The sequence below is a fragment of the Beta vulgaris genome, chromosome 8 (genome assembly GCF_026745355.1).
Source record: "Beta vulgaris subsp. vulgaris cultivar EL10 chromosome 8, EL10.2, whole genome shotgun sequence".
In the NCBI taxonomy this organism is placed as follows: Eukaryota; Viridiplantae; Streptophyta; class Magnoliopsida; order Caryophyllales; family Amaranthaceae; genus Beta; species Beta vulgaris.
Window position 1 is genome coordinate 44,698,803 of NC_079209.1, and position 27,555 is coordinate 44,726,357.

At 36.6% G+C, this 27,555-nt stretch overlaps 1 protein-coding gene across 1 annotated transcript in view; it reads left to right on the top strand.

The window, feature by feature from the left end:
* The window catches only part of LOC104908375 (ABC transporter B family member 25, mitochondrial), a 33,840-nt gene extending 6,926 nt beyond the window's left edge, over nt 1-26,914 (top strand). The window contains exons 2-20 of the mRNA XM_010697495.4: nt 516-734; nt 4,087-4,273; nt 4,429-4,490; nt 5,858-5,901; nt 6,515-6,617; nt 6,752-6,859; nt 13,695-13,778; nt 13,876-13,936; nt 14,179-14,324; nt 14,415-14,531; nt 16,285-16,370; nt 18,472-18,560; nt 19,736-19,791; nt 22,837-22,917; nt 23,006-23,071; nt 23,150-23,242; nt 24,594-24,658; nt 25,058-25,193; nt 26,255-26,914. Coding sequence (XP_010695797.2) covers nt 516-734; nt 4,087-4,273; nt 4,429-4,490; nt 5,858-5,901; nt 6,515-6,617; nt 6,752-6,859; nt 13,695-13,778; nt 13,876-13,936; nt 14,179-14,324; nt 14,415-14,531; nt 16,285-16,370; nt 18,472-18,560; nt 19,736-19,791; nt 22,837-22,917; nt 23,006-23,071; nt 23,150-23,242; nt 24,594-24,658; nt 25,058-25,193; nt 26,255-26,392 — 1,941 coding nt within the window. The 3' untranslated portion in view covers nt 26,393-26,914. The remainder of the gene's footprint in view (nt 1-515; nt 735-4,086; nt 4,274-4,428; nt 4,491-5,857; nt 5,902-6,514; nt 6,618-6,751; nt 6,860-13,694; nt 13,779-13,875; nt 13,937-14,178; nt 14,325-14,414; nt 14,532-16,284; nt 16,371-18,471; nt 18,561-19,735; nt 19,792-22,836; nt 22,918-23,005; nt 23,072-23,149; nt 23,243-24,593; nt 24,659-25,057; nt 25,194-26,254) is intronic.
* Nucleotides 26,915-27,555: the final 641 nt, after the last annotated feature.

Genomic DNA, 27,555 nt, shown 5'->3' on the forward strand with positions numbered 1-27,555 from the left:
TAGCTTCTTGTGGGTTAGGGAGATGGTATGTCAGGAGTTACTCAAATATACAGATTTTTGAGAATGGGGTTTCTTTGTAATTGTTACTCCTGACTAACGACAGCTCGTCCTCCTGCTTTGTACTTTCTTTTGTTATTTGTTATATATTACTCTTTCTTGATTTTGGAATTCAAGACTGTTATCTATGGTTGAAACTATCTTTCTTGATTTTGGAATTCAAGATTGTTATCTATGGTTGAAACTTGAATTGGCGTTCCTTGTGATGTTTGTGCTTCCTATCATGGCAATCCATCAGATACTCACCCCTTTGCAGACTAGTGGAGGATTCAGGCATTCTGAATGATATCTGTTAATGTGCCTCACTCCTTTTCAGCTAATATCCGCACATCTTTTTTTGAGATCTTACCAATCCTTTGTGATGAGTTAGATAAGACAATAAGAGTGTAATGTTAGTTTGTGTTGACTAAGGTTTTTCTTTTAGGATTTTCTATGTCTAATTCAATGTCATTTTGCAGAGTATAAAGGTGAAGGGGTATGCATTGTTGTCAACTTCGGCTGGTGATATTAATGGAGCGAAGCAGGCTATCAATAAAAACATTAGCGGGGATGTTAAAGTTGATAATATATCTGATATGAAAATGCTAACTACCCTGGCTAAGTACTTATGGTCAAAGGATAACTTTGAATTTCGTGTCAGGGTCATTGCAGCCGTAGGATTCCTAGTTGGTGCTAAGGTGTGCTTCCATTTATTCCTTTCTTATCTCATTGCAGTACTGTTGTTTTTGTTTCTTCATTATCATGGCTTGTTACTTAGTTTAAATAGGCATGCTTTGGTTGCTCCCAAAAAAGAACCGCGTTGCTGTGGCTTCGGCTTGCAACAGATGGATGAAACGGATTGCGGCTAATGAAAGGAATATCTTCCAAAATGTTCATATTATTGAGTGTTTAACCTCATTTGCATTTTTCTAGCTTAAGAAGTATTCTTTCAACATTTATACCACCTAATCTATTAGAAAACAACACTGTTGTATACATTTAACTGACTAGCTATTTAATATACCACTTCACCTTTTATTAGTTCTAACACTTTGACTTTGCACTTTTCACACCTCACTTCTAATATAAATCAAATGTTATTATGTAAGATGCTATTGGATTTGTGTTTGAGTATTTTCAAAATAACTTTATAATGGTTAAACTTTTTGGTTGACGAACCGCAAACTTGAAAATTAAAGTATTACAACTGATCAAAGACTAAGTTATATGTTTCATTAGAGTTTTGGGCAATTTTGACAAAAGAATAGACCGGGAAAAAGAATTCTAATGCAGCGAGTCAACATGATGTAACAGACAACACTGCGAGGTGAACATGTTTTTTTAATCGCTGAACATGGTTTTCCCGGAAGGACAACTCCAAATTTTGTTTCGGCTGTTTCATGACTTAGCAACCGATATTTGATTCCAAGGTTGCTCCCCTCAACTTTGCAGCAAGGGCACTGATATGCATCCAAGGCTCTTTCTCATTGCTCTTGTTTTTCTGTCTCTAGTTTCTCTTGTTGCTCTTTGTGAAATTACCTCCACCTTGGAAAAAACAGAGGATTGTATTTTTGCAAAAAGGAAAATATAAAAAGAGATAAAATGATGTCTAAGCAATTTTGCAAGACGTGCCAATACGCACAAATTGCTGGTTCTGGAAATCCCTTGCACCTTGGAGCACATAGAAATTTGAAAGACAAGGTGGACATATAGTCACATACACACATTGACACACACTTACACACGTACAAACATACGCGCCTACACACACATACACATACTCACACATCCGTTTCTATTTGTTGTTTCTGGTTTCTCCATTGGGATGTTTCTAAAAGTTATTGTTGGAGACAATATTACCATATTTGGAAAATAAAAGAGAGGTACTAGAAAGTAAGACAAAAGTAACCAATGTATGAGAGAAATTTCATACAGCTAGAGAGAAAGAGTGCTTTTAGTGTGTTACTGTGTTTACTTGGTTTTTTTAGACCTTAAAAATTCTGACCGACCTGAAAAGCCCACTGAAATTAGGTTTTGAACATTAAATAAGGATCTGAAACCCGAAGATTACAGACATGGAAAACGGTAAATAAGCGGGTCAAACCCGAGCCGGACTGAAAGTGACCATGTGGTTGAGTGTCCAAATTTTTAATTTTAAAAGTTCAATAATTTCCCTTAAAATTTCTTTTAAGAACATTAAATAGAGGCAAAAAAGAGTTCTATTGTACTTATTTTCCTTAATGTTTAATTAGGTTGAATTATTATGTTAGTTGTTGAATTGATTTTATTATCATTTACTCATATTTTGATAATTTTAATAGTTGGGTAATTACAAAAAAGATTCTTAAAAAACTTTAACTAATGTCATTACTACATTTATGCATTAGCATCAGATTATGCAATTTTAACAAAATTTACATTGAAAATGAATACGGAATATTTCCATACTTTAAAATAATGAAAGAGTCCTTGACCTACGCGACCGACTCGTAACTGAACATTTCGGGTTATGGTCAAGTATTATCAACCTGGAACAATGGAACCAAAATGTCCCAAACCCAAAACTAGCGATCCCAGACCCGATCCGACCGATTTTTCTTGATGGGTCTAGTTTGTTTTCATTTTTCCTTCAAGAACAACTAACTATTCATAAGGGGCTTAGCTATTCGTTGTTGCAATTACATTTTCATCCCTAAAATTTAATTGGAAATTATTACTTAATTATTTGCATACTATATTATTAAGCGAATCATGTGGAACAATCGCCTCTATCCACCCCTTTATTCTGTAATACTCAAAAATCTTTCTTTACTTGGGACATTTTTTTTAAAATTATTGGAACCTTTCAATATCCATAACAAATCTTATTATCAGGGGTAGGGGGTAGCTCATCCCATGTTCAAAAAAGAGGCCGAATCAATTTGATTCCTCTGTATTGGAACAATTTTCAACTTTGGCGAACCAAATTTGACCTTTTCAAACCGGTGGATTTAAATAAGTTGAAATCTTGGCCGAAACCAATTGTGACAAGGCACTTTTGCCCGCATTTCCCTTATCAAGACTCTACTTTTAATTTTCTTTTCCAGATTTTCCCACTACCCACTACTCCCTAAACCTCCCTTCAATGATGGCATAAATCAACGTAAAAAGAAATAGATACAGAGAAGAAAAGGCAAGCAAACAACAATCATAAGATCTATGGTGGTTTTAAGCAGGAATTTTTTATATTTAAGTTAATATTACATTATATAGTGAAAATAACAATATGATAAACTGGGACATATAAAAGATTTTATTTAAGTATTACAAAATTACAATTTATTATTATACTATCATAAAATTAATAATATTGGGGTATAATCATAAAACACCTAAAAAGGACTGTAATACCAAATTCATGGGCGAAATTGCAACGCAATCCGCATTGAACGTATCTGTTATGTTCCCATGGAACCACAATCGTTTATGTGACCATGACCTAAACCATACTACCTCCGTTCCTAAGTAATCTACACACTTTGCTTTTCATTAAAACTAAGGCAAAAGTAAAAAAAGTAGGAGAGAGAGGAGAGGAATTATGAAACGTGGGAATTAGGAAGTACAAAAAGTAAATAATAGATAGAGAGAGAAAATGGGGTAGGTGGGGGGTTTTAAGTGGATTAATTTATTTGGTGAGGGACCACATGGGGGACAAAAGTAGGGAATAATGATGGTACATTTTACCTTATATAGATAAAGTAACAATGTAACCACTAAAAATGAATGGCCCGAAATGGAAAGTGTATAGATTAAAAAGGAATGGAGGTACTATTTTCTAATTATGGTTCATCCGCCCTCATTCCTGAAACTTTTTTTTAATGTTGATTTTATTTATACAATATTGCCAACAAAAGTGTTGCTCACACAAAATATATAAATCACATAAACTAAAGCATCCTATATAATATGCACCCATGCTTTTGCAATGGCTAAAAAAAAACCTTATTTTAAGTAATACCAGAATCCCTTGATTTTGCTGACTGAGCATTGGTGTTTGTGTTTCTTTCCCAGGTTTTGAATGTTCAGGTGCCTTTCCTGTTTAAACTAGCTGTTGATTGGCTTACAACTGCAACTGGGAATGCCAATGCTCTTGCTTCCTTCACTGCTTCCAATTCATATATGCTCGCTTTTTTTGTTAGTCCAGCTGCTGTTTTACTTGGTTATGGGATAGCACGTACTGGTGCTTCAGCTTTCAATGGTACTTATCATGCATACTTTTTTCTGGAGCCTTCTAGTTTAGGCTCTTTTAATGGCATTAGAGTTTCTATAGGCTGTCTACTTAGTAAAGTTTCATGCAAGCTATTATGGTCTTTATTGCTTAATGTTCTGAGCTAATACATATATTCCGTGTAGAATTACGAACTGCTGTCTTTTCCAAGGTAGCTCTGCGGACAATTCGTTCCTTATCACGGAAGGTAACTTTTGGTTTACTTCATATACTAGTCTGGCAATGTTTGTATCATCTTGACAATAAAAAAGTCATGTATATTTTACCCCGACCAAGGAGCATTGCTGAAATCCTCAAAAGAGGGGGAGAAAAAGACTCAAATTTTCTTAATGTATCAATTTATTGGAGCTGTCAGTGATTACAAAGGCTTGATTTAAATCTATACTAGATTTTGCCAGGCCTTCCCATTTGATGCCAACTAACATACCAAAATGAAGAAGGAAATCTCTTACTTCATTTACTTGCTTCTTGTTTTGTTCCGTCAAAGCAAATCATCTACATTTAGCCGCTCAGAGAAGATACATCTATTATTTCGATTAAGCTTTCCTTTATGCTTTTTGTCATGATGTGCCAAACTACTAGTTGATTTATTAAAATAAACATGGTACAGTTTTGGCGGTTAACTAGGAAAAAGGAGAAAAGAGGTAGACAATAGCGACGTGGTGAAAATTGAAAATTGCAAAATTTTCACACGTAAATAGGTTCATGTTTCTTTGAAATTAAAAATCTTGAGAAGCTAGAACTTAGAAGCAATAACTTACCAATAAGCTGGGCATAAAACTGAAGTTTTACCCTTCCATTACTTAAGATGGTGTTCAAAATAGGTCTAAAGATAGTAGCAGAACACTTTGGAAATTATACTATCTAAATGGGCCTATCCCACCTGTCTAGTCAGAACAGTACAAGGTAAATCGAAGTTCTTCTTTGCACTGATCTATGCTACTGTCTAGTCTGCTGTTCTGAAAATGTGTACATGACTTACTGGTAATTATTTTTACTTGTCCTTGTCTACTTCTTAAGATTTCCTGTTTGTAACTCCTTGCTTTTTTGATTACTATCTGTGCAGTATTTGCTAGTTGACTCAAGCTCAGGTTTACTAATAAGTAAATTACTATAAATTGTCTCATATTTTTTGATAGCTCTTGCGTTTTAGCTAATTATGTACATACTGTAGTCACTAATGTTTTCACAGAAGAAACTTTAGTGGTTATCATAGGGGGGATATCCAATAAAAAGTTTCTTAAAATAAGAATGATGAGGAGGATATATGTGCAACTTCTTCAAACTGAATGTGCATAAATTTTTAGTTAATGTGCAACTTATTTTTCCTTAACAGAAATTACAATGTCCTGGGGAAAAAATATTTAGCTTCATGTGATGAAAGCACATACTGCCAAAAATAATGCTTGATAAAAAATAATGATCTTTTAGTTAAGAAAATATATGCACATTCGGTCAAAATATACTACTATGCAAAAAAGTTCCTTAGTTCAAGAACCTTCTCATCTGACTAAATCGTTATTGATATATCATCAATTATGTTAAATTCTGCAGGTTTTCTCACATTTGCATGACCTTGACCTCCGATATCATCTTAGGTACATACACTTCAGTCGTGACCCATGAAGTACGCTTTTATCTACTTTGGCAACTGTTTAAATTTCTTATTTTGCTTTCTTTGTTAAATTGTTCAAGAATGGTGCTTGCAAACACCTTTAAGTTTATTATCATGCATACTTCTTACTGAGGGTGCGTTCTCTTCAACTTATTGGCCCTAAACTTATCTGAACTGAACTTATTGAACCTGAACTGAACTTATTGGAACTTATTAAACCTAATTGGACCTGATTCAACTTATCAGACCTGATTGGAACTTATTGGACCTGATTGAAACTTATTGACCTTATTGAACCTGATTGAAACTTATTAGACCTTATTAACTTTTAGCAATTGGAACTTATTGGACCTTATTAGACCTGATTGGAACTTATTGCACCTGATTGGAACTTATTGGACCTTATTAGACCTGATTGGAACTTATTGCCCTGATTGGACCTGATTGCAACTTATCTGAACTTACCTGATCTTATTTGAACTTATTCGACCTGAAACTTAATTTTTTAAGTTGAAGAGAACACACCCTGATTTGGTACTATTTTTGAATCAATTCATGAAGTGTTTTTCTTACATATCTTTGTTGCCAAACTTTAGTCGAGAAACTGGTGGTCTGAATCGGATCATTGATCGTGGTAGCCGTGCTATAAACTTCATCCTTTCATCTATGGTGTTCAATATTGTACCCACATTCTTAGAGGTATGTGTATGTAGTTTGTATTATGCATCCTTGAAATTCTTGGCTTTTGGTGATATGCTTTCTCATTATCCTCTCCTCTTCATCTTTATCATCTTTTAAAACGTCAGTGACATATTTAACCTATACTTTATTAGATATCTATGGTGTCAGGTATATTGGCTTACAAGTTTGGAGCTCCTTTTGCATGGATTACTTCCTTGTCAGTTGCTGCATACATTGCTTTCACGTTGACTGTGACACAGGTAGTCTGACTCTGTCTGCTATTCTCCTCTGATATGGTTTTCAAGATTGTTTTTTCCTCAACTCCGAGGCTCAAGTAATTTGAGGGATCTGTGACATGAAACTGGATGACTTTTGAACGAGTTACAGCTAATTACAGCTGAAATGTGTTTTGAGACAGAACTTTGATATATGAATATATCACAGTTGATATTCGTTGAGAATTTTCAAAGAGCTAGAAAGATGGAACTATTATAAGCTATTAGGCTAGATAATGTATCAAAATCAAGAAAAAGAGTGGGAAAAAGAGTAATGTGGTGCAAAGTTTTTTCCAGAAGCACTTTGAGTCGTGAATTGGGAGTTGAAGGGAGTTAATTTTAATAGGCATGGGCTTAGGAGAAGTTCTCTGAGAGGTCAGTAGGATCAACTGATCAAGTTGCGCCCTGGCTACTGGTCCTCTTCCTTTCTTTTAATGATAATTTCTTCATCATCTAAAAGAAGATATATGTTACTAATACTTCTAGTGTATATCTTGTATCCTACAACACCATGATGGTCCCTTATGGTGCTAAGGATCAGATTATCCAAAGACTAATTAGCAGAGAGAAATGAAGAATTATCAGTAACTAGGGAAGGATAGTCAGTTGTATTGATTGATGGGAAACCAATGCTTACAGCTCCTTACATTCGAGAGGTAAGAACTCTCCCACTGATTAATTTTTCACTCAATTTCTGGATACTTTCTCTCGCATACCTCATGGGTATTTATACAGATATTTATAGCTCAGTGGCCAAGGACTAACTAACTTGTCAGAGTAGATTCTCTTCTAGTGAATGACTCCAATTTCCTCCAGCTAGGATAACTGAACTCATTCCTTTTGGAATGTATCTGGTCCCTTCTTCCTTCGCTTGTAAGTAAGCAACAGTGGTAGCAGTGGTGGACGTGCTTGGGCTTGTTCTTAGCATTACCCCCCAGCCAAATTACTAATTGTCCTCAAGGTTGACGTCAGGGAACCTGAGGTTTAACAAGGTGGCAACCTCCCTAGTAGCATCGCAAATATGTTAATATGTCCACTGAATCAGTACCTCAGTCACCGTAGAAGGGCTATGGAGAGCAGTTCTGACCCCTAGGACAGCCTATGGAGTAAATCTAGAATCATATCAGCTGTGAGCTGGCTGGAATTGTGGAAGAGGCAGAGTGGTTGCCAATTGCTTGCTTTTAACTGGGAGATATGGAACACTGGGTGAGTCTTGGCATGTGAAGGGAGCTCCAATTTGTATGCCACTGAACCTATCTTAGCCAAGACCTTGTAAGTAGAATCTAGGGGACAGCTTGTCATATGGCTTATTTGCTAAGGATTGTTGCCTATATGGCTTATTTGCTAAGGGTTGTTGCCTATATGGCTGAAGCTTCAAATACAAATTACCTGCAGAGAGCTGCACATCCCTCCTATGCTTATATTCTTACACCCTCATACTATGCTGGGCTTGCAGTAGACAACACTTCAGTTCATCTAGGATGAAACCCCTGTCAAGGAGCTGGTCTTCCAATGAAGTAACTGCTGTGCTCCCTTTTTCAAATTTGAGCAATGGTAGGGGCTCTCTACCATACACAGCTCGAAAAGGGGTGCAATTGTTTGAAGCGTGGAAGGAAGTATTATACCAATATTCTGCCTAAGGTAGCCAAGCTGCCCATGTCTTGGGTTTTTCTTGAATAAAACACCTCAAGTAAGCTTCCACGCTCAGGGCCGTCTTACACATTTTGGGGGCCCTGTTCAATCTTTAAAATGAGGCCCTAATACAAAAAAATGTGTGATAATCATTTTTTCTTATTATGATTGCATAGAAAAATCGTTAGTTATTGCAAAACTATGTGTGTAAGTGTAGTTGACAGGAGCATTCTAATTTCATATTCCCATTCCCATTTCATATTTGGCAAACAAAAAACAACAAACAAAAGTCAGAATATCTAACACTTTCACTACTCATCCATCAACACTTGCTAAAAATAATTATCTTTAAAAATCTGATAACTATGGAAAAACTAAATGCATTTATAATTTAAATTGGCCATCAATTCAGAGACTTGCTCAACTAATCATACAAGAAATTACACCATTCTTAATCAAACTTGAAAAAAAATACACACTAACGAACAACAAGAACAGAAAACTACATGCGAAAGAGTGAAGTCTACCTCTAAATAATGGAACAGTTTCAAACAAAAATCTGGGATTTTCTGCAAATTATCTGGTGATGCAATTGGAGTCTTGAAATTGCGCAGATTGGAGTATGCAAAACTGGAGACTTGGAGAGTTCCTAAGATGAATCAGATGGTATTTATATATGAATCTGAATTTTTTTTTCCAACTGAAATTCTGATTCGTATAATGGTTTAAGAAATTATTGAGATTGGATGGATATACATAGAGGCTATAAAATTTAGCCATTTGACAGAAAAAATTCATGATTTAATCTTTTCATTGACTGTAATTCTTGTCTTGATTGAGAGAGAAAAAGGAAAGATTGAAAGTGTTAAAAGGAAACTTTGGTAGAGTAACGAAATTAATGAGAGTTGCAGCATAAGAATATAGAAAATCTCAACTTTTATGGAAATTTGCAATTAGAGAAGAAGAATCTGGAGAATTGAGTTGAATTTGGTCATTAAAGGAAGGTTGAAAAATGGATAAGCATATTTACGGGACTAAGGGAAGATGAAGTGTTTTTTAATTTTTTTTTTGGGGCCCCTAAAATTTCGAGGCCCTGTGCAATTGGGCAGCTTGCACAGGCCCAAAACCGGCCTTGTCCACGCTTCTGTTGACAACCTCAATTGATAGGAAGTGATCCTGTACAGCTTAGTGCCCTGCAGCTTAAAAAGCTCTTGCCAAAAAATGCTCACGAAAACCTTGTCTCTATTAGAGACTATAGTGCTAAGAAATCCATGCAACCTGACTACTTCCTTAGTAAAGGTCTTTGCCACAGTGGCAGCTGTATAAGGGTATTTTTAGGCAATGAAATGACCATATTTAGTCAATCTATCAACCATCACCAAGATAGAGTCCGTGCCCGAGGATCTTGGAAGACCTTCCACAAAATCCATGGTGACATCCTCCCAAACTTGAGCAGGTATAGAGAGAGGTTGTAAGAGCCCAGCTCGGCTTAGGCTAGCAGTCTTTTGGTGCTGACAAGTGCTGCAACATTGAACATGTTTCTCCACATCCTTTTTCATGTTGGTGAGTCTTATAGACCCTTGAATGTTCCCCTATTGGTGAGTTGTGATATTCATGTAGGAGAGTGGGAATGACAAAAGCCCCCTTAGGTAGGACAAGTCTACCTTTGAGCTTTAGCATGTCCTGGTCCTCAGTAGAATATCCTGAATAAGTTGCTTGATCAAGGATCTTGCTGAATTTCAGCGTTGAAGTCAGTCCAATTAGGACAATGAGAGGTAAGGTACTGAGTTCAGCATGAGGTGGGAACTCCCTAGACAAGGCATCAGTAGCCTTGTTACTGGGTCCATGTTTGTATTGTATAGTGAAATCATAGCATAATAATTTTTCCACCAATTTTTGGTTCTCTGGTCCAATTTTCCTCTGTTCTAGGAGGGAGATGTTTGAGACTTTGTTGGTTTGAGTAAATGGTCAAATGCCTACCCAAAAGGTAGTGTCTCCATTTTTGCACAACTAACACAATAACACCGCTACGATCAATTCTTTTTCATAAATAGACCTGCCCAAAGTCTTGCTAAAATAAGCAATGGGATTTCCGTTGTGCTATAGGTTTACCCCCAGTGGCCCAGCCCATACCCACAAGCATCGGATTCAATCATGAAAGGGAGGTTAAAATTTGACATGGCTAAAATGGGAGCAGCGATGAGGGCTTTTTTTGGTGTTGAAAGGCTGTAGTGGGCCAGTGGCTACAGGGGTGAGTCCAAAGCTATCTTTTTTGAGTTGTTGGGTTAAGGGGTGGGCTATGTTGGCATGTCCTTGCACAAACTTCCTGAATTTCCATTGTGAATTTAATGAGATTTCAAGGCTAAGTGGGTCAGGTGGGGTAGGGTTAGGTGACTAAGTGGGGGTGTAATTAAGTTGTGCAAATTCCTCCTCTACATGGCTATAGTCTCCTTCATCAACCTGAGAGAGTTGGACGCTAAGCTCCTTTTACACTTATGGCCAATTGACCATTTGTCATCAGACTCATCACACTAGAAACGAAGCCTTTTCGCTTTTTTGTATTGTAATTCCTTCTCACTCAATCTCCTAGCTCTCCTAGGGTGGTCGGGTATTTGGATTGTGTTTAGCTGTTTGTAGAGTATGTGTTTGAGGCTATGGAGGGGGATGTTTGGGAAAAGTGGGATGGTGTTGGGTTACGGAGTAGAACTTTTCCCGGTTGTTGTCTGCTTCTGTTCAATCTTCAGGGCCAACTCCATGGCATGGTCCAAATTCTGTGGCCGGATAAGTTTGAGTTCATTCTTAATACTCTCTTGAGCCCAACAATATATTGGCTCTAAGCCACCTCCTTAGAGATTCTCTCCAACAGAGCAATAAGCTCGATAAACCCTCATCGGTAATCCTCCACTCCAACCCATTGATGGTGGCCTAGCCACTGCTTGTGAAGTGTGCCGTCGCCACTTGAATTCCTGCAAGAGAAGACCTTTCGTCTCCGCCCGCCGCCGGATCGCTCGCCGCCTATGCTATATTGGTACCACAGGAGAGCATCCCCATCCAAGGACACAACCACTGTCTCTAAGTGCTCCTCCTCAGTCAGCCAATAAAAGCCAGAAAGCCAGAATTCGACTCATCTGGTTTAGATCCACTGAAAATTGGAAGGTCCAATTTCTTAGCCTTCCATCTTTCTCCACCACAGTAACCACCACAGTACCTTACTTCGTCGTCAGCTGAGTGGCTAAGGACTAATAACTTGTCAGTGTAGATTCTATTCTAGGGAATGACCCCATTTTCCTCCAGCTAGGATAACTGAATCAATTCCTGTTGCAATGTATCTGGTCCCTTCTTCCTTCTCTTGTAAGTGAGCAGCAGTGGTGTAAGTGCCTGGGTTGGGCCCGGTCTTATGGATCCTAGCATTATGAAATCTTGGGACATCAAGATGTATATCTAACTAGTCAAGACTACTATGGAGGCTGTTACTTAGACCTGTAGAGGAAAAAGGCAAAGAGATTCTGATAGCAGAATTGCAGAACATAATGGTACCAACGTAATTATTGTTTCTAATATTAATGAATCAAAAAAAAAGCAACAGAAGTGGTATTTTACTTAAGGCGGCAAATAAAGTGTGATTGAAACTCTCTTTCTTTTGAGTTCTAATATGAGGTGGCATCCTTCAATGAATTCGTTTTGCTTCAACTCACCTTTTCTATTTCCCTTTCTGTCGAGTCCACTAGAATCGAACTTTATGCCTATTTGCTTTCCGAACTCCAATCATAGCACTAGGGTTTGCTTCCAACATTCTCTTTTACATTAACATAAGTTTAGGCCTTTAATGGGGCTTCTACCTAGGGTCACATTCAAATTTACCTAATCTTACCCTTGCATTTGCTGAAAGGCTTTATTGTTGGAACCTTGATATATATGGCAGTTCCTGGCATACTACTTCTCATGTCTCAACAATAAGCTATAGACAACAATTTGGTGAGGCATTTGATTTATTCCTTTGTGATTAAAACTTGGGAGATAGCCCAATAGTGACTCTTTTTCCCCCACATACTCCAAGTTATGGTTCCATATAAGGTTTTGAACTTATGTTTTGAATCTAACTTTCATTTTGTAAGCTCGGGTAATAGGGAATGGCATGACCTAGGGAAGAAAATTGCAGATGCGTTCGTGTTCGCGGTATCAGTTTCGATGATGCGGAAGTAGCTTGTAACGGATTAATGCAGCGTGATTTTTTCTTAAAAAAATCACATTAACAGATTTTTAACCTCAACTTTGCATATTTCAACATAATATTGACCAAACTTATCATATGCTTGGGATATATGGATGGTGAATGAATTATCACTTAAAAGATTAGTGTTTTATCCCATTATTCATGTAAGTAAATACTAACTCGTGTATATCACCTAACTTGAAAGCCCACTTCACGTTCTTCCCCCTTTGTGCTAAGAACTAGAATCCTTAGCAACTCACTCAATAAAAGATAAGCTCAAAATACAAATATTAGAACCTAGGATAGTATTGCATTCAAAGATTGATGTAATCCTTCAATACAATTGCAGACTTTCAAGAGGTCTAGATCTATCCTGCCAGAATGTTTTCTAATACAAATCTCAATCCTTTTGCTAATTATTTCATTCCCTTATATATTGCATTCTCAGTACTACTTTCTCTCTCTAAATCTAGCACTCACTCCTACGAGCTGTCAGCAGAATATTCTCTTTCTCTGAGCAGCCTAGACACCTGTTCCAGTACCATTGCCAGGTAGCTCAGTACTGCTGTTGACGATTGCAGCTAAGCCCCTTCTAGAAGCTTGATGTTTTTTCTTTCTCCTTACATATGTGTACAGGATAGGAGGACTAGAAAATGTCTTAGCACTTTGGTGTGTACACATCGTCTTTTCTAGTTGCAAACTATGTTTTCCCTTTCTTGCTTTTGGCCAATTCTGACAAGTAATGGACGTAACGGGAAAAAAAGTTCTAACGCGGCTAAGCGTAACGTAATGGACATCACGGCGAGATGGTCGTGATTTTTTATTGTGGCGTGATGTATCAGCACTTTGCAGATTGGCAAGTTCAAAATCTGTTAGATAATGGGTGTTACTTTTACATAAGCAACGCTGAGTTTTTACTCCATGCTCTGGAACGATTTCTTGATACTCAATATTGTTTTTGGGTGCTTTCTGCAGTGGAGGACCAAGTTCAGGAAGGCAATGAATAAAGCTGACAATGATGCAAGTACAAGGGCAATTGATTCGCTTATTAACTATGAGGTGGGTCTTCATGTGGTCAATAGTCCATCTTCACATCAATATTTTTAGCGATCCTCACTAGATTTGATTATCTAATTTACTTTGCTGTCTTTTTTAGACCGTCAAGTATTTCAACAATGAAAATTATGAAGCTGACAAATATGACGAGTTTTTGAGGAGTAAGTCTCTTGGATGATCTGTTACATATTATAATATTCTCACTTCTAGATAATTATAGTCATGGTGTACACTGTACATAATTGAGCTTGTATGTTTTTTGATCTGATTCTGGCTGTCTACAATTGAAGTAATTTCATTGATCATCTTGACCTGAACCACATGTCATCATTGATAATATTGAGCATCTGCAGTACTCATTAGTTTATACGGTGCTGATACTTGTGGAACTTCTATAATACAGGGTACGAGTATGCAGCACTGAAGACTCAACGTAGTCTTGCTTTTCTCAATTTTGGCCAATCTGTGATATTTAGCACAGCTCTATCAACTGCTATGGTGTTGTGCTCGCATGGTATCATGGCTGGGCAGATGACAGTTGGTGATTTGGTATTACTTTTTGATTTCTACATGGATGGATATATGTTCAGATTGATGATTTTTTTCTTGTGAAGTATCAACTAAATAATTCAAATGCAGGTTATGGTAAATGGTCTCCTCTTCCAGCTATCACTTCCATTGAATTTTCTTGGTAGTGTATATCGGGAAACAATCCAGAGTCTTGTTGACATGAAACAAATGTTTCAGTTGCTCGAGGTAAGATCTGCTAGTTAGAATTCTGCTAAATAATATTCGAACAATGGTCCATAATATTTACCAATTTTTTTACTGTTGCTCACAGTTTTTAAAGATTAACTAGTATTTTAGCTCGGGCGATGCACCGGGTCAGTTACAATTTTCAAATATATTATTATTCACAAATTTCATAATTAATTATATTAGCTTTTCGTATTATTCTGTCTACTGCGAATTTGGAAAATGTTATGGCATGATAAGTTGTTCAAAAAAAAAATTTCTAAGAAATTAAAGATAAAAATAACAATTTCAAGGGAATTTGGGTAAGAGAATGTTATTACTTAATAAAAAGTTTAAAGATCAAAAAGCTTGTCTTAATTATGAAACTTTATTATGTTTTGCTTTGAAACATTAGGCATTGTAATTGTACTGGATTAGTGGTTGAAGTCTCACATTTCATTTCAATGGTCATGTGTTCGACTCTTAATAACTACACATTGTTAATATTTTTGATTAAGATTATTAACCTGTGTAAGAGTGACCACGTGGCACCGTTCATTTGATAGGAACGCCTTTTAATATGTTTGTATAGATTAATGAAAGAGCTTTCTCGTTGAAGCTGATTCCATTTCTTCTTAGTTTCTTGTCTACTTATTATTAGGAAAGAGTCGTTCGACTTGGAAATAGAGTACTTGGTTGGTTTTGTGAGAGACGACAACAAGGGAATGAGAAAAGAGCAATATTTTATAAACCCTTTTTTCATCTTTCTGCTTAATTAAATGCATTGTATGCAAATACATGAGATGATTTCATTCTGTAATTGTATTCCTGTTGTAAATTTGGACGCAGAAATTCCTCTGATTAAAACTCTTAGCATAAAAAATTTCTGTTCTGTCAGCTTGTTTGAGAAGAGGGAATTTTCCTTTGAACCAGATGGTTTAGGTGCTGTAACCAAAGTATCCAAATGTTTGTGTTGTACTTTATCTAGGATCGAGTCCTATCCTGTTGGTTGTTTTCTTAAACAGGATTCTTCTATTGCTGCGCATAGTTTTCCTTGTGACTGTACCTTGAAATTATCAAAACACTTACTCTGCTAAAGAAATTTTAAGGTTAATTCATTACAAATGAGGACCTTACTCATCATAAATTGAAAGACAATGATATAAATTTGAAGGTTGCTTCTGGTGACTCCTTGAAAGACCATATGGTGGAGGAATCATCATGTTTTTTATATAATTTGATATCTAATTCGGCTTATGCTTCCTCTGTTTTAAGATACTTGACACGGTTTGACTTGTCCACTATTCACACAATCTCCTTTAACTGTGTTTTGTGAATTCTATGCAAGGCAAAGTATAGTCATGTGGGATATTATTGACTCGTCTCAACATATACTTCCATAGTATCAAATTTTTATAATTTTTACTATAAAGGAAATTTGAGTTATTAATGGTTAAAAATATGCATTGATAAGCGTGTCGAGAGAAATGTGTCAAGTATTTTGAAACAAAGGAAGTATATTGGAGAGATAGAGCGTGTCATTTCTTCTCTGATCATTTTGATGTCTTCATCTCCTAGCCTTGTTTATGTAGTTACTTAATGTTACTTGAATTTTTGAAAGAACCTTGGAATGTGGTGATTACTTTTGGCAAGACTGTTACTTTTTTTGTTTTAAGAGATGCCCTTTCTGAAGGGAACATGTAAATGGTATGCAGATATGTGCAGTATTGTTTGGAGGTTTTTCTTTACTTTAACTTGTCCGTTAACTCTGCAGGAAAAGCCTGAAATCAGGGATAAAGAAAATGCCAAGCCTTTGAAGCTAAATGGAGGGAACATTCAATTTGATAATGTAAATTTCAGGTAGGGAAAGAAGTTTGATGTAGTAGCAGATGTGCTGCACTGCCACTTAGTGCTATGAGAACTTGAGATCCTCAAAAGTCAAACAGGCATTTTAAAAAAGCTTCTCTATTCTTTGGATCTGTTGTTTGGAACTCTGTCAGTGTGAAAAGCTACTGTTCGTACTTTATGAGGAAATAAGTAAATTACTAGCCATGTGTCTTTTGAAGACACTTAGAGATTTCAACTTTCAAGCTATGAGTTATAGCGCAGTTGTGAGCTTTCTGTTAGTTAGGCACCATGTCTAGCATGCACATAGAATCTTATAGATATCCATTCTTGGTCCTTGGACATTTTCATTATTCCAGATGCATTATAGATTTCACAAATTATGCTCTTCTATGCCTCTAAGTTTTTGACAAGTAAAATCGTACTCCTAGAGTCCTAGTCCTGGATTACAAATATTCCTGGCTAAGGTCACATATCTGGTTGACCTTTTTGGCTTCTCTTATCTCTATTGATGACTACTGTCATGTTGATAAGTTGAATGCCATGTTTTTTTATAACTCTGCACGTTCTAGCTTTTAAACTCAATGCTTTAGTCATCGGGTATTTCTAATATACACAAGGTGAGCTTATCTAGCAAAATCTGTTTTGGAGGGAGCAGCTTATTTTATTGCAACTTAGTGCAGATGGAAAGTTTGTTTTTATTTGTTTATATTTAAGAATGTGGAAAGCTTTAAATAGTGCTTGTACCATGGATGAAGAAAAATCTTGCTCATGACAGAATCATGAGTATTTAGGTATCTTTTTGCTTCTCATGATTTAATCTTGGGTAGTCTTAGAGCTTCTTATATCTTTCTCTCGTCTCTTGAGCCGGTTATCTTCAGGGGTGAAAGTTATGCCTTTTCTCAAGCGTTATTTTTGGGGAATGCATGACTTACCAGTTACCACTTGCACTCAATGCGATCACATTTCTTCCCCCTTGGAATGGGGCAGTTTGCGATCGGGGGATGAGGGTGTGTGGAGGTTAAGATGATCTGTTGGGCTTCACCTTGGTTATTGCCAATAAGTTGTTCCCAATATTGGTTCCGGATATTAACTGGAATTGGAATTCTCTCTTGAATTTGCTCTTGTATTCTGTTTGGTTGTAGAATTGCAAGGACTGCTTGTCATCTTCGCACACTATTATTCTCTCTAATTTGTTGTCTTGTGCCATAACAAAGATATACAAAACAGTGACATTTCTGCTAGTTATTATGTTATGTATAGTTGGAACAGAATATCTGAATTTACTGAGCAACATATTAAGGAGGCTGAGGACAATTCACCATTTGATGATATTACATTTTCCATCAAGTAAAATTCTCCAACCAACTTCTAGTTTTAGAAAGGTTAAGAAGCTCTGGTTTACATTATATTTACTGGACTTGGATAAAGTTACTTCTCTAATTTAAAGCCAAATTTGGCCAAAATGTTGAATGCAAAGCATCATTATTTTGACTCTGACTATTTGATACTGATGTGATTGTGTAAGCTGTAAGGTGTCTTTTCTACAACTTTGCCACCTTTATTAATTGCAAAGTAGACGGCTCTTTATTTTTGTTCTCGGTTGCTTGCACATTCTGGAAAGCTTGTGGTGTTAGGACTGTCTCGTTATGGGGCTTTTTTTTATGCTAAAAATGGAGAGGATCAGACATCTTTTTCTGTTTTAGATCCGCATTTGAGATTTCAATTTCGAAGAGAGTGGTTCTTTAGCTATAATCAATTAAACCGGACGAGGCATCAACCTTTGTATCTTCTTGCTATTTTTGGAGGTCACCTTTTTTTTTCTTTTTCTTTTTTCAATAAATTAATTTCATTTTAGAAAATACCATATTATGCGCATTATGAATCCTTAGACCCTTTTATGCTAATTTATGCTTATTCTGATAGCACATAAGAGGTCACCTTTTGAATGTTTAAAACTTTCCTTAGAAGTTACTTTAGGTGCTATTTTTGTGGTTAATAATTTCTTTGTATGGATGTCTTCTAAGATTTTGATATTTTCTTGCATTTCCTATTTTTGTATAAAGATTTCTATTGGCCAATATTCTTTCTTATAAATGATTGTGGACAATGACAGTTACGTGACAGAAAGAAAGATACTTGATGGGATTTCATTTGCTGTAACAGCTGGACAAAGTGTGGCTATTGTCGGCACTAGTGGAAGTGGTATCAATTGCATCCTTTGTTTCTTCTCCTATGCCTTTTTCTGTTGTTTGTGCTACCTTCTCTAATCTAATCTTTATTGAGTACTATTTTTGTTTACGAAGCGTTATCTTAACCAATATGTTAATCTACCATGTGTTTTTTCTCATTAATAAGAGTGATCTTTGACAACGCATATGTTTAGTTTCATGCTGTTAACTTGTTATTAATCGTCAAATTAGCATGTCATGTTTCAATAATTAGAATGCTTGGTTTCCTCATCAATATATCGTTCCATCTTTGAACTCAAATGGCTTCAGATCTTTGCTGGATGCAAAACTGATCAAGTGCGATAAATAAATCCAAATTTTGGTCAAGCCGCACATATGTTTTACATTTTCCTTTTGCCATTTGTGGCGTGGATGCTTAAGTTTGTCAGTCCATCAAACTTGACTAGGCCTTACTAGGCCTTGTAAATCCTTACAAAGTACTTAAATCTCTTTTTTCAAGTTTTACAGTATGTTAATTTCTCTTATTTGCTATTGGAAGCTTTTATTTCTATTTCTTAGTTAATTAAGCAATAGCATTCTTGAACCTATTACAGTTATTGCTTACCATCATAATTATATGTGTTAAGCTTTTATGTCTATTGAAGAGGATTTACAGTATCCCCTATGTTTACCTGAGTCTAGTTGATAAGATGATTGGTTGATTTATCTTTTACTCAATAGATGAACTTAGGAAGACAAGTCACAGTTGATGTTCGACCTTTACTTGTTTCTGTTGATCTGTAACTTTGTGAGTTAGATATAACAATTACAAATACAATGAACTTCTGTTTATTTATTTTGCTGCTTTATATTATAGGAAAAGGTGTCATGAATAATCCCAACTCTCACCTATCTTCTCAAAATAATCTCAACTTTGTATTATTCGGGGTTAATCCCAAGTCTGGGAGGGACCCTCTCAAAATGATCCATACTCTCATTTTTGGCCGTTACTAATTTATTTTAAGTCTTTCCTATTCCATATAGGAAAATTAAGATTTCATATTATTTTGAAAAGATACTCCTTAAAACTTGGGATTATTCTAGAACAATCCGAACTTGGGAGTTTCTGGGAAGATAATTGAAATTTAGGAATATTTATATCAAAATCTCCTATTTTATATTCATGTGTGATTTATTGTAAAATTGCAGGTAAATCGACTATTCTCAGATTGCTCTTCAGATTCTTTGATCCTCATTCTGGAAATGTAAGGAGCGATGTTTGTCTTTTCTGTGATCTCTTTCCATTAATTTTGTATTGCTTTCTGCTCATTGACTAATATCCACTTTTTGTCTCCGTTAGAAAAACGCCTTCTATTGTTTATCCTTAGAGTGCATTTTCCTCTAAAGTTTCATTCTCTATTATTGACTAATATCCACTTTTTGTCTCTGTTAAAAAAAACACCTTCTATTGTTTATCCTTAGAGTGAATTTTCCTCCCAAGTTTTTTTTTCTTACCAAGTTACCAGGTTATATATGAAAATTTACTTCCAGAAATTTATTCGCGTTGTCACCAATGCACGGAGGGCTTTTGTGGAATAAATGAAAGCACATCAGGGATTTGTAACTAATTGAGTGTTTAAATCATCTGACTGGTTGATGGGAATGTTTCTGGCACAGCCAAAATTTGTATAACACTTTGGACCCAATCTAGAGTATATTGAGTAGCAGGCAGTAGAGTAGATTATATAATTCTGATACGCCTTCCCTCTTAACTTCATAAGATGAATTTGGCAGAGATGCATATGTTACGTTTAATGTCTTGACATACAAGAAAGGATCGGTTGGGAAATGAGATGATTAGGAAGAAAGTAGGGGTTACTGTAGGGCCCACAAGTCTACCTATCACTCCACCATTAGTATGATATTGTCCACTTTTGATCTAGCTCGCACAAATTTGTTTTTGGGCTCATTCCTAAAAGGCCTCATGCTAATGTAGTTTGTAAATTCTTATAAATTAGGTAACTCTTTTTTATCTCCTCGATGTGGGACTTGGGATGTATACCCAACACTCCTCCTCTCAAACCAAGGATCACATCCTCCCCTCCAACGATAATTCGTCTATCATCTTGTACTGCGGCCAACCCGCGGAACACGCCGCCTGACCTCCACAATATCAGGAAGACTTTCGACACAATGCACCAAGCACAAATTTTTCATCGCGAGGTTACAGTGAGAGTCTCCACATCTCCTTAGATCTCATGCATCATGCCTCTGCAACCAACATGTTTTCGCTCCATGCTTCTAAGTTGAATCCATTAATCATGGGGTCCACATTGTATGCACATTCTCCTAGCCGAACCGTCGGCTCTTATACCATTTGTAGGGCCCACGAGTCTATCTACCAGTCCACCATTAGTATGGGTCTAGCCTGCACGGATTTGTTTTTGGGCACATTCCCAAAATGCCTAATACCTCTGTTACCCGGACTCGACATTTTTTGCCAAATACCCGGATCAGTACGACGTGACACCGACTCGGGTATGAGATATGAGTCGGATCCTCCAAAATGAACTCGGACACGACAAAGGGTAAAATCCTAGAATTCGAATGCGAAGAGGAGAAGAGAAGAACATGAGAATAGAACTTACCTCGACCGTCGTTCGGAGATTCGAACTCGCCGACCACCGCCGGTCAGTTTCTTCTTTTCCATCGCTTCTCTGGCTTTTCTGTCTTCTCTCTCTTCGATCTTTCATTTTCTCTTCTTCTATTTCTCTTTTTTCTTTTTTTTTTTTCTTTTTGTCCTTTATAGACCACGTGAGCTTGGCTGCGTGAGTGCGTGACTTTGCTTTTCTTTTTTCTTTTTTTTTTTTCCTTGTTTTTTGACAAGTTCTTTTTATTGTTCCTTACCTCTCCTTTCCTTCTTCAGTTTTGCTTTTTTTATTTATTTAACACTTTTGTTCTTTAACCTATGACCAGTACCTTAATCTTACTAGTACCTTAATGTTATTAGTATTATATAAATAAACAATCATAAATTCAAAATTAGTAATCAATTATGCATTATAGAATATTTATTTCCCATACCTGTACCCGTGTCCAAATCTCGGACAGAGTTCCCGTGTCCTGTTTTTTCAAAAGTGCCTACACTTGGATCTGTACCCATGTACGACACTCCTTACCGAGTCCAGGTAACATAGCCTCATACTAGTGTAGTTTGTAAACTCTTTCTCATCTCCCCGATGTAGGACTTGGGATGTATACCCAACAGTTACATCTACTGAGAACAAAATGATGGAGAATCTCTTTTAGGTGGTTTGGACATGTCAGACAACGATTAAATGATGCACCACGTCGAAGGATTGAACAGGGTTTTAAGTGATGGAATGGCAAGGGGTAAGGGAGAGCTAAGAGTACTAAGATAAGGGTGAGTGAGAGTGATATGTCATACTACCTCCGTTTCACAATACATGCACCGTTTCTCATTTGGGCATTATTCATCCACTAACTTTGATAATCTTTCTCTCAAAATTATGTGAGAAAAAACATACTCAAGTGGGATCTTGTTAAATTCGTCTCAATGCAAGAATTTCAAATATCAACTTTTTATAATCTTTACTTATACACAATTAAAGATGCACAGTAAAAGATGAGCATTGGAGTGCGTGAAAAAGCAAATGGTGCATGTATTGTGAAAGGGAGGTAGTATGAGTCTACTTGGGATTCAGGAAAATATGGCATTGGAGAGGGGATTGGTGCGAAGTGGAGGGAGAAAATTTATGCCGATCAGACGACTTGATTTTGTTTTTATTCCTTTTCATTCCATTTAATTTATGTGTTTCATTTCGGAAACTTCTCCCCTTGAAGGCTTAAAGCGTTTAAGCTAAATTTCTTTTGAGGATTTTGTCAAATCTTTCCATTTGTTTTTCTCTTTACCTCCTTTATAGAACTTTCTCAAATTTTATATTTGTAATTTTGTATACCCATATTGTGGTTTTTCCTTTACACCTCACTCGTTTTTTGGTTCCTTAAGTTTTCTCTTGTCTTACTCCTGTCACTTTTTTACCCTCTCATACTTTTGTATATAAATTCTTATTCCTTTACTTTTATTGTTTCTTCTATCCCGGAAACAATTTCTTGTGGTGATTCCTGTTAGCTGACCCCAAATGATTTTGAGACTAAGGCTGTTTTGTGGTTGTTGTATCCTATTTTGTCACTGTGATTAAGGAATCATGTATCTGCTTTATCGCTTCGTCTACTGTTTGCCACTCACAAGTCTTTATTATAATGTATTGCTTTTATTTACATTGCAGATAAAAATTGATGGTCAAGATATAAGTGAGGTTACTCTTGAAAGTCTGCGGAAAACTATAGGTGTTGTGCCACAGGATACGGTAAAGTTAGGAAGTTACTTTTAAGCTCCTTTTAACTTCAAAGTTCAAACAGTTGCGTGCTCAGTGAGTAACTCGTGTTTGGTCTCAGGTACTTTTCAACGACACAATATTTCACAACATTCATTATGGCTGTCTGTCAGCATCGGCAGAGGAGGTCTGCAATGTCATCTCTGAATATTTTTACAACTTGTTTGAATGTATAAAATTGATGTTTGATTTCTATATGTCTCAGGTATATGAGGCTGCACGACAAGCAGCAATTCATGATACCATCATGAATTTTCCTGAGAAGTATTCAACTATTGTAGGGGAAAGAGGCCTAAAGGTCAGGTTTCTTATAACTTGATTCGAACTTGTTCTCTGATGACCTTGTAAACACATTATAGATGGATATACGAGTCTATGAGATTCCAAGTTGTATTTAGATGGGTTCTTAAGTTGTAATATGCTCTTTATGAATTTCCCTGCAGTTTAGTTGTGTTGTACTGTTGTGACAAAAACCTAGCATGTGAATACTGTTCCAGGATTTGGGTACAGACTTAGCCCCAAGTGCTTGAGCCAGTAAGGAGGTTTTTTCCAAGAAACCTGTTGCTAAAGCAATTTTAGGGAGGTAGAGAATAAAGACACTATTTTAAAAAGCAGAGGCAGTAGTAAACAACCTTAAAAGCAGCAATAACCATAAAAGGAGAAGCTACATGATTACAATTGGAGAGGAAGTATTGCTATTGGTGCTGCAGTTGTCTTTTCTTGATTTTGGGGATAACTAATGTCTAATTGATAGTCTGTTGCCATGGTGATTCCTTTCCCCCTTTGCATTCGTTGTAGGCCTAAGGTTTTTCTTCTTCTTTAATTTTTGATAACTGGGTTAGCTGCCAACCACCAACTCGTAACCAGTTCTACTTCTCCCTTTGCTGATGTAATTTTCCACCTCTGAATTTTGTAATAACATCCCTTTCGAAAATTATGCTATTTTACAAATTACTAGTAGCTGACTACCTGTACAACTTTCTTCCCTCACTCCTTTCTTGACAACCTTTTTATAGTTGTATTTACTGTCTTCCAATTTCTTTGCAGTTTTCAGCCTAAAATGCTTTCCTACATCAGCTTCTTTCTTCACAAAATTCATATTCTCAACCACTACATGTGCTTTTACTTAGCTTTATAGAGGTTAGTATGAGGGAGGGAAATACAATGCTAGCCATGAGTCACCAGTTCTTAGTCAAGCAAATATTGCGGGTGATTATGATTAAGGGGTTAAATTCATTGTACAAAGATACAAATATCTGCAAATTGATAGGTCAGTTGTAGTCAAGCAGAGATGAAGCAGGGGGAGGAGGATATCAGGTGTGGGGTTATTTTTAACATGGGTGAATTAGGTGATCTTGGAGTAGAAGAGTGAGAGTGGGTAGTAGAAGGTGGCAGGAAACCATGTTGTCTATTGTTATTCGCCATATATTGGCTTGTCATAAATAAAGTAATCAGAAAAGTTGAACTTTTTTTATAGTGTTGGAACTTGAAAGAATTCAGGTTGGTCCATCGGTCCATGAAAGTTTGATGTAGGCTTCTCACATCATTGCTGCCTTTTTGGCATATTATTGTGTATATGTTGCTACTTTCTAAGACTTGATTGTTCATCACTGATTTTTACATTTTTCTTTCGTTGTCCATGATTGTAGTTGAGTGGGGGTGAAAAGCAGCGTGTTTCATTGGCTCGTGCATTCCTCAAATCTCCTCCCATTCTGTAAGTAGTGCTCTTTCCACTTATTATATTTGCATAATCATTTTGTAAGACATCCTGCTTCATTTCTTCTTGCCTAGTTAGTCTATGATACAATGTAGGGCTACAGGGATCAATTTTTATTTTTACACCTTTGCCAGCACTTAAATTTCACTTTTACGAAGTGTAATGTTGCAGTGTCGGATTTGTATAATCTTGAAAATTTTATATGCATTTGTGAATTACACTTCTAAATTTTAGTACCTTGGGATACTGTCCTGTTTTCCCATAGGTGCACTATGTGTAGGCCCTTAGCGTTCAGAGCCTTTACATCTGTGTAATTCTCAAATCTATGTGTAATACACAGCAAGTTAAACTGGATGGCACTTCGACCATTCAATTTTAATTGGTTCATCTTTTCAGGCTTTGTGATGAAGCTACAAGTGCGCTAGATAGCACCACAGAGGCAGAAATTTTGAGCGCATTAAGGTCACTTGCAAATAATCGAACTTCCATTTTCATTGCTCATCGTCTTACAACTGCTATGCAATGTGACGAGGTAAATTTTGTACCTGTGTCAGTAGCTCTTGATCATGTATGTTTTTAACTATGATTTTCATCTTTTTTACGTGCTTGTAATGCTTACTGGTACCTGGGATGGGAGTGGAAGGGAGAGTGGGTAACCAAACGATTCTTTGACCCTTATAACAGAGATGTAGGTGTTGCCTTTTGAATTATGGTACAACATGTGTTTTGCTATTCCAGTTCCTGTAGGAAACTTGTGACTCTACCAATGTCGTGAAAGTAGTGCACTGCAATTCTTCTTGAGTACATGTCTTTCTTTGGCCTTCAAATAGTTTGTTCAACTTTGACTTTTACGGGTGCAAATAAACAACTTTGAATTTTAGTTTTCTTTAGTTACCTATTAGTAGAATCTATAAAAAGTTGACATAAATCGAATAACATTTTACATAGAGAACATTAATGTTTTAAAAAATTACTCCCTCTGTCCGATTATTTCTTTACATTTTCATCACGGTATATAATTTTAGGAGATAAATTATTGCTTGATTATCAATTGCTAGTTTTTCGAAAAAACGGACGTGCTAAAAGTTGATATGCTTAAAGAGCTTGAGGTCATTGTTTTTAGTACTTTTTAAATTTGAATGAGAGAGCGAGTGAGACCCTAACTTTTTAGTAGTAGGTTAAAAATGTATTAAAATATTAGTGGGTCATCGACTCATCGCCTTATATGAAGTGTAAATGGTAAACTGAGACAAATGAAAAAGGAAAGTATAAAGAATCTTATGGGAATAACTGAATAAGGGAGTTGTAAAATAAAGGTTATGTGAATAGTTCAAAAGTCTGATTGGAACATGGAGTATTGTAATACTATGCAAGTAATGGCTTTTGATGGGTAATAATCAACAATGGCTTTACTGAACAATCCGGGATATATAACAGGAACACACACATTTTCTTACTGTAGTATCCAATTCATTCTGTGACTCTGAGTAATTTTGCTGGTTGGGCGCAAACACTATTAGAAGGAGAATTCAGATTACATGTTGTCAATTAAGTTGCTTATGACATGACTACTTGTTGAATTGCTGTCTTCAGATTGTAGTTCTGGAGAACGGAATGGTCGTTGAGCAGGGACCACATGAGGTTCTTCTGTCAAAGGCAGGCAGATACTCGCAACTCTGGGCTCAGCAGAACAGCACTGTTGATCTACTTGATTCAGCTGTCAAGTCGTAAACTAATGTGCAAACGAGAAAGCTTTCAAGCTGCAGGCAAATTTGTCAAATTGTTGTTTAGCCAGGGGCTCAGTGTGGAACAGGCAGGGTTATCATCCGAAAGCAAAAGGAGAAGTAACAAACTTTGTAAAAACCAGAAAAGGAGGGCAGGATGCTGGTGGAGTGGTGGTGACTAACAACATGAAGGAATTGGCCATTTCTGTGCCAGCTTTTGCAATCCTTCCCCTGTCAATTCTGCATGCGCGTTCTCTCTATCTCTAATAATTCAGATTTTGGTCAATTTTTATACGTGGGAAAGTAGGAATTTATTTTTAAAGTCAGCGCTTCTTGAGGGTTGTAAAGTTACGACTGTTACGATGTAGAAGATTTCAAGCATTTGATGATTCTGTTACCAAATCGTTATTCCCTACCAGGCCCACTCCCAGGAAGATGAACAAATATGTTTAATAGGAAGTTGCTTGTTAACAGTTCCCTCCATTCCAAAACTACATTACTCGTTTATATATTATTTTTTTGAACACAAGCTACATCTGAAACTAAGCAAAGCAGATGGTAGAATTAAGGAAGACACCTATAGGAGTTAGTCAAAACATGAGCTTGTCGAACTTGTTGGCGAGGAACATTGCAAATGGAACATAGTGGAATTAACGCACCCAAAGTGATGATATGCTTAAAAAGGGTAGAGAGGAGATCCATATTCCACTACATTGAGTCTGAATGAATCAAGTCTTGCACTTTTGAAATATCTTCTACAACGAAGCTTTGAATGAAACACATGGGTCACGCGGCACTCACTCACGCCATATATTAGTTTCTACCCTATTACCCACTCTCCATATGATTCCCTCCTTAATAAGTTCCTTAGCACTCCACAACCCTCCCCAGGAGTAGCTAGGCGAGTAACCAAGAGGAGCTTCAAGAAAAGAACTTTAATGATAATATTTTGCTTACATAAAAGCGTGTTCTCCCCTTCACTAAGCGGCATGCTTGTCTCTCCCAAAACAGCATCATAAACACCTACAATGGCTACAAATCCTTAAAGCCGACCTCCTCCCAAAAAAAAAACACTTGAGCTCGCACATAGACTTTCAGTTTCTCCAATGTATTCTCCTCGCATGTGCTTGACCCCAAGAAAACCTTGCCATGGCCGATGAAATCTCATTT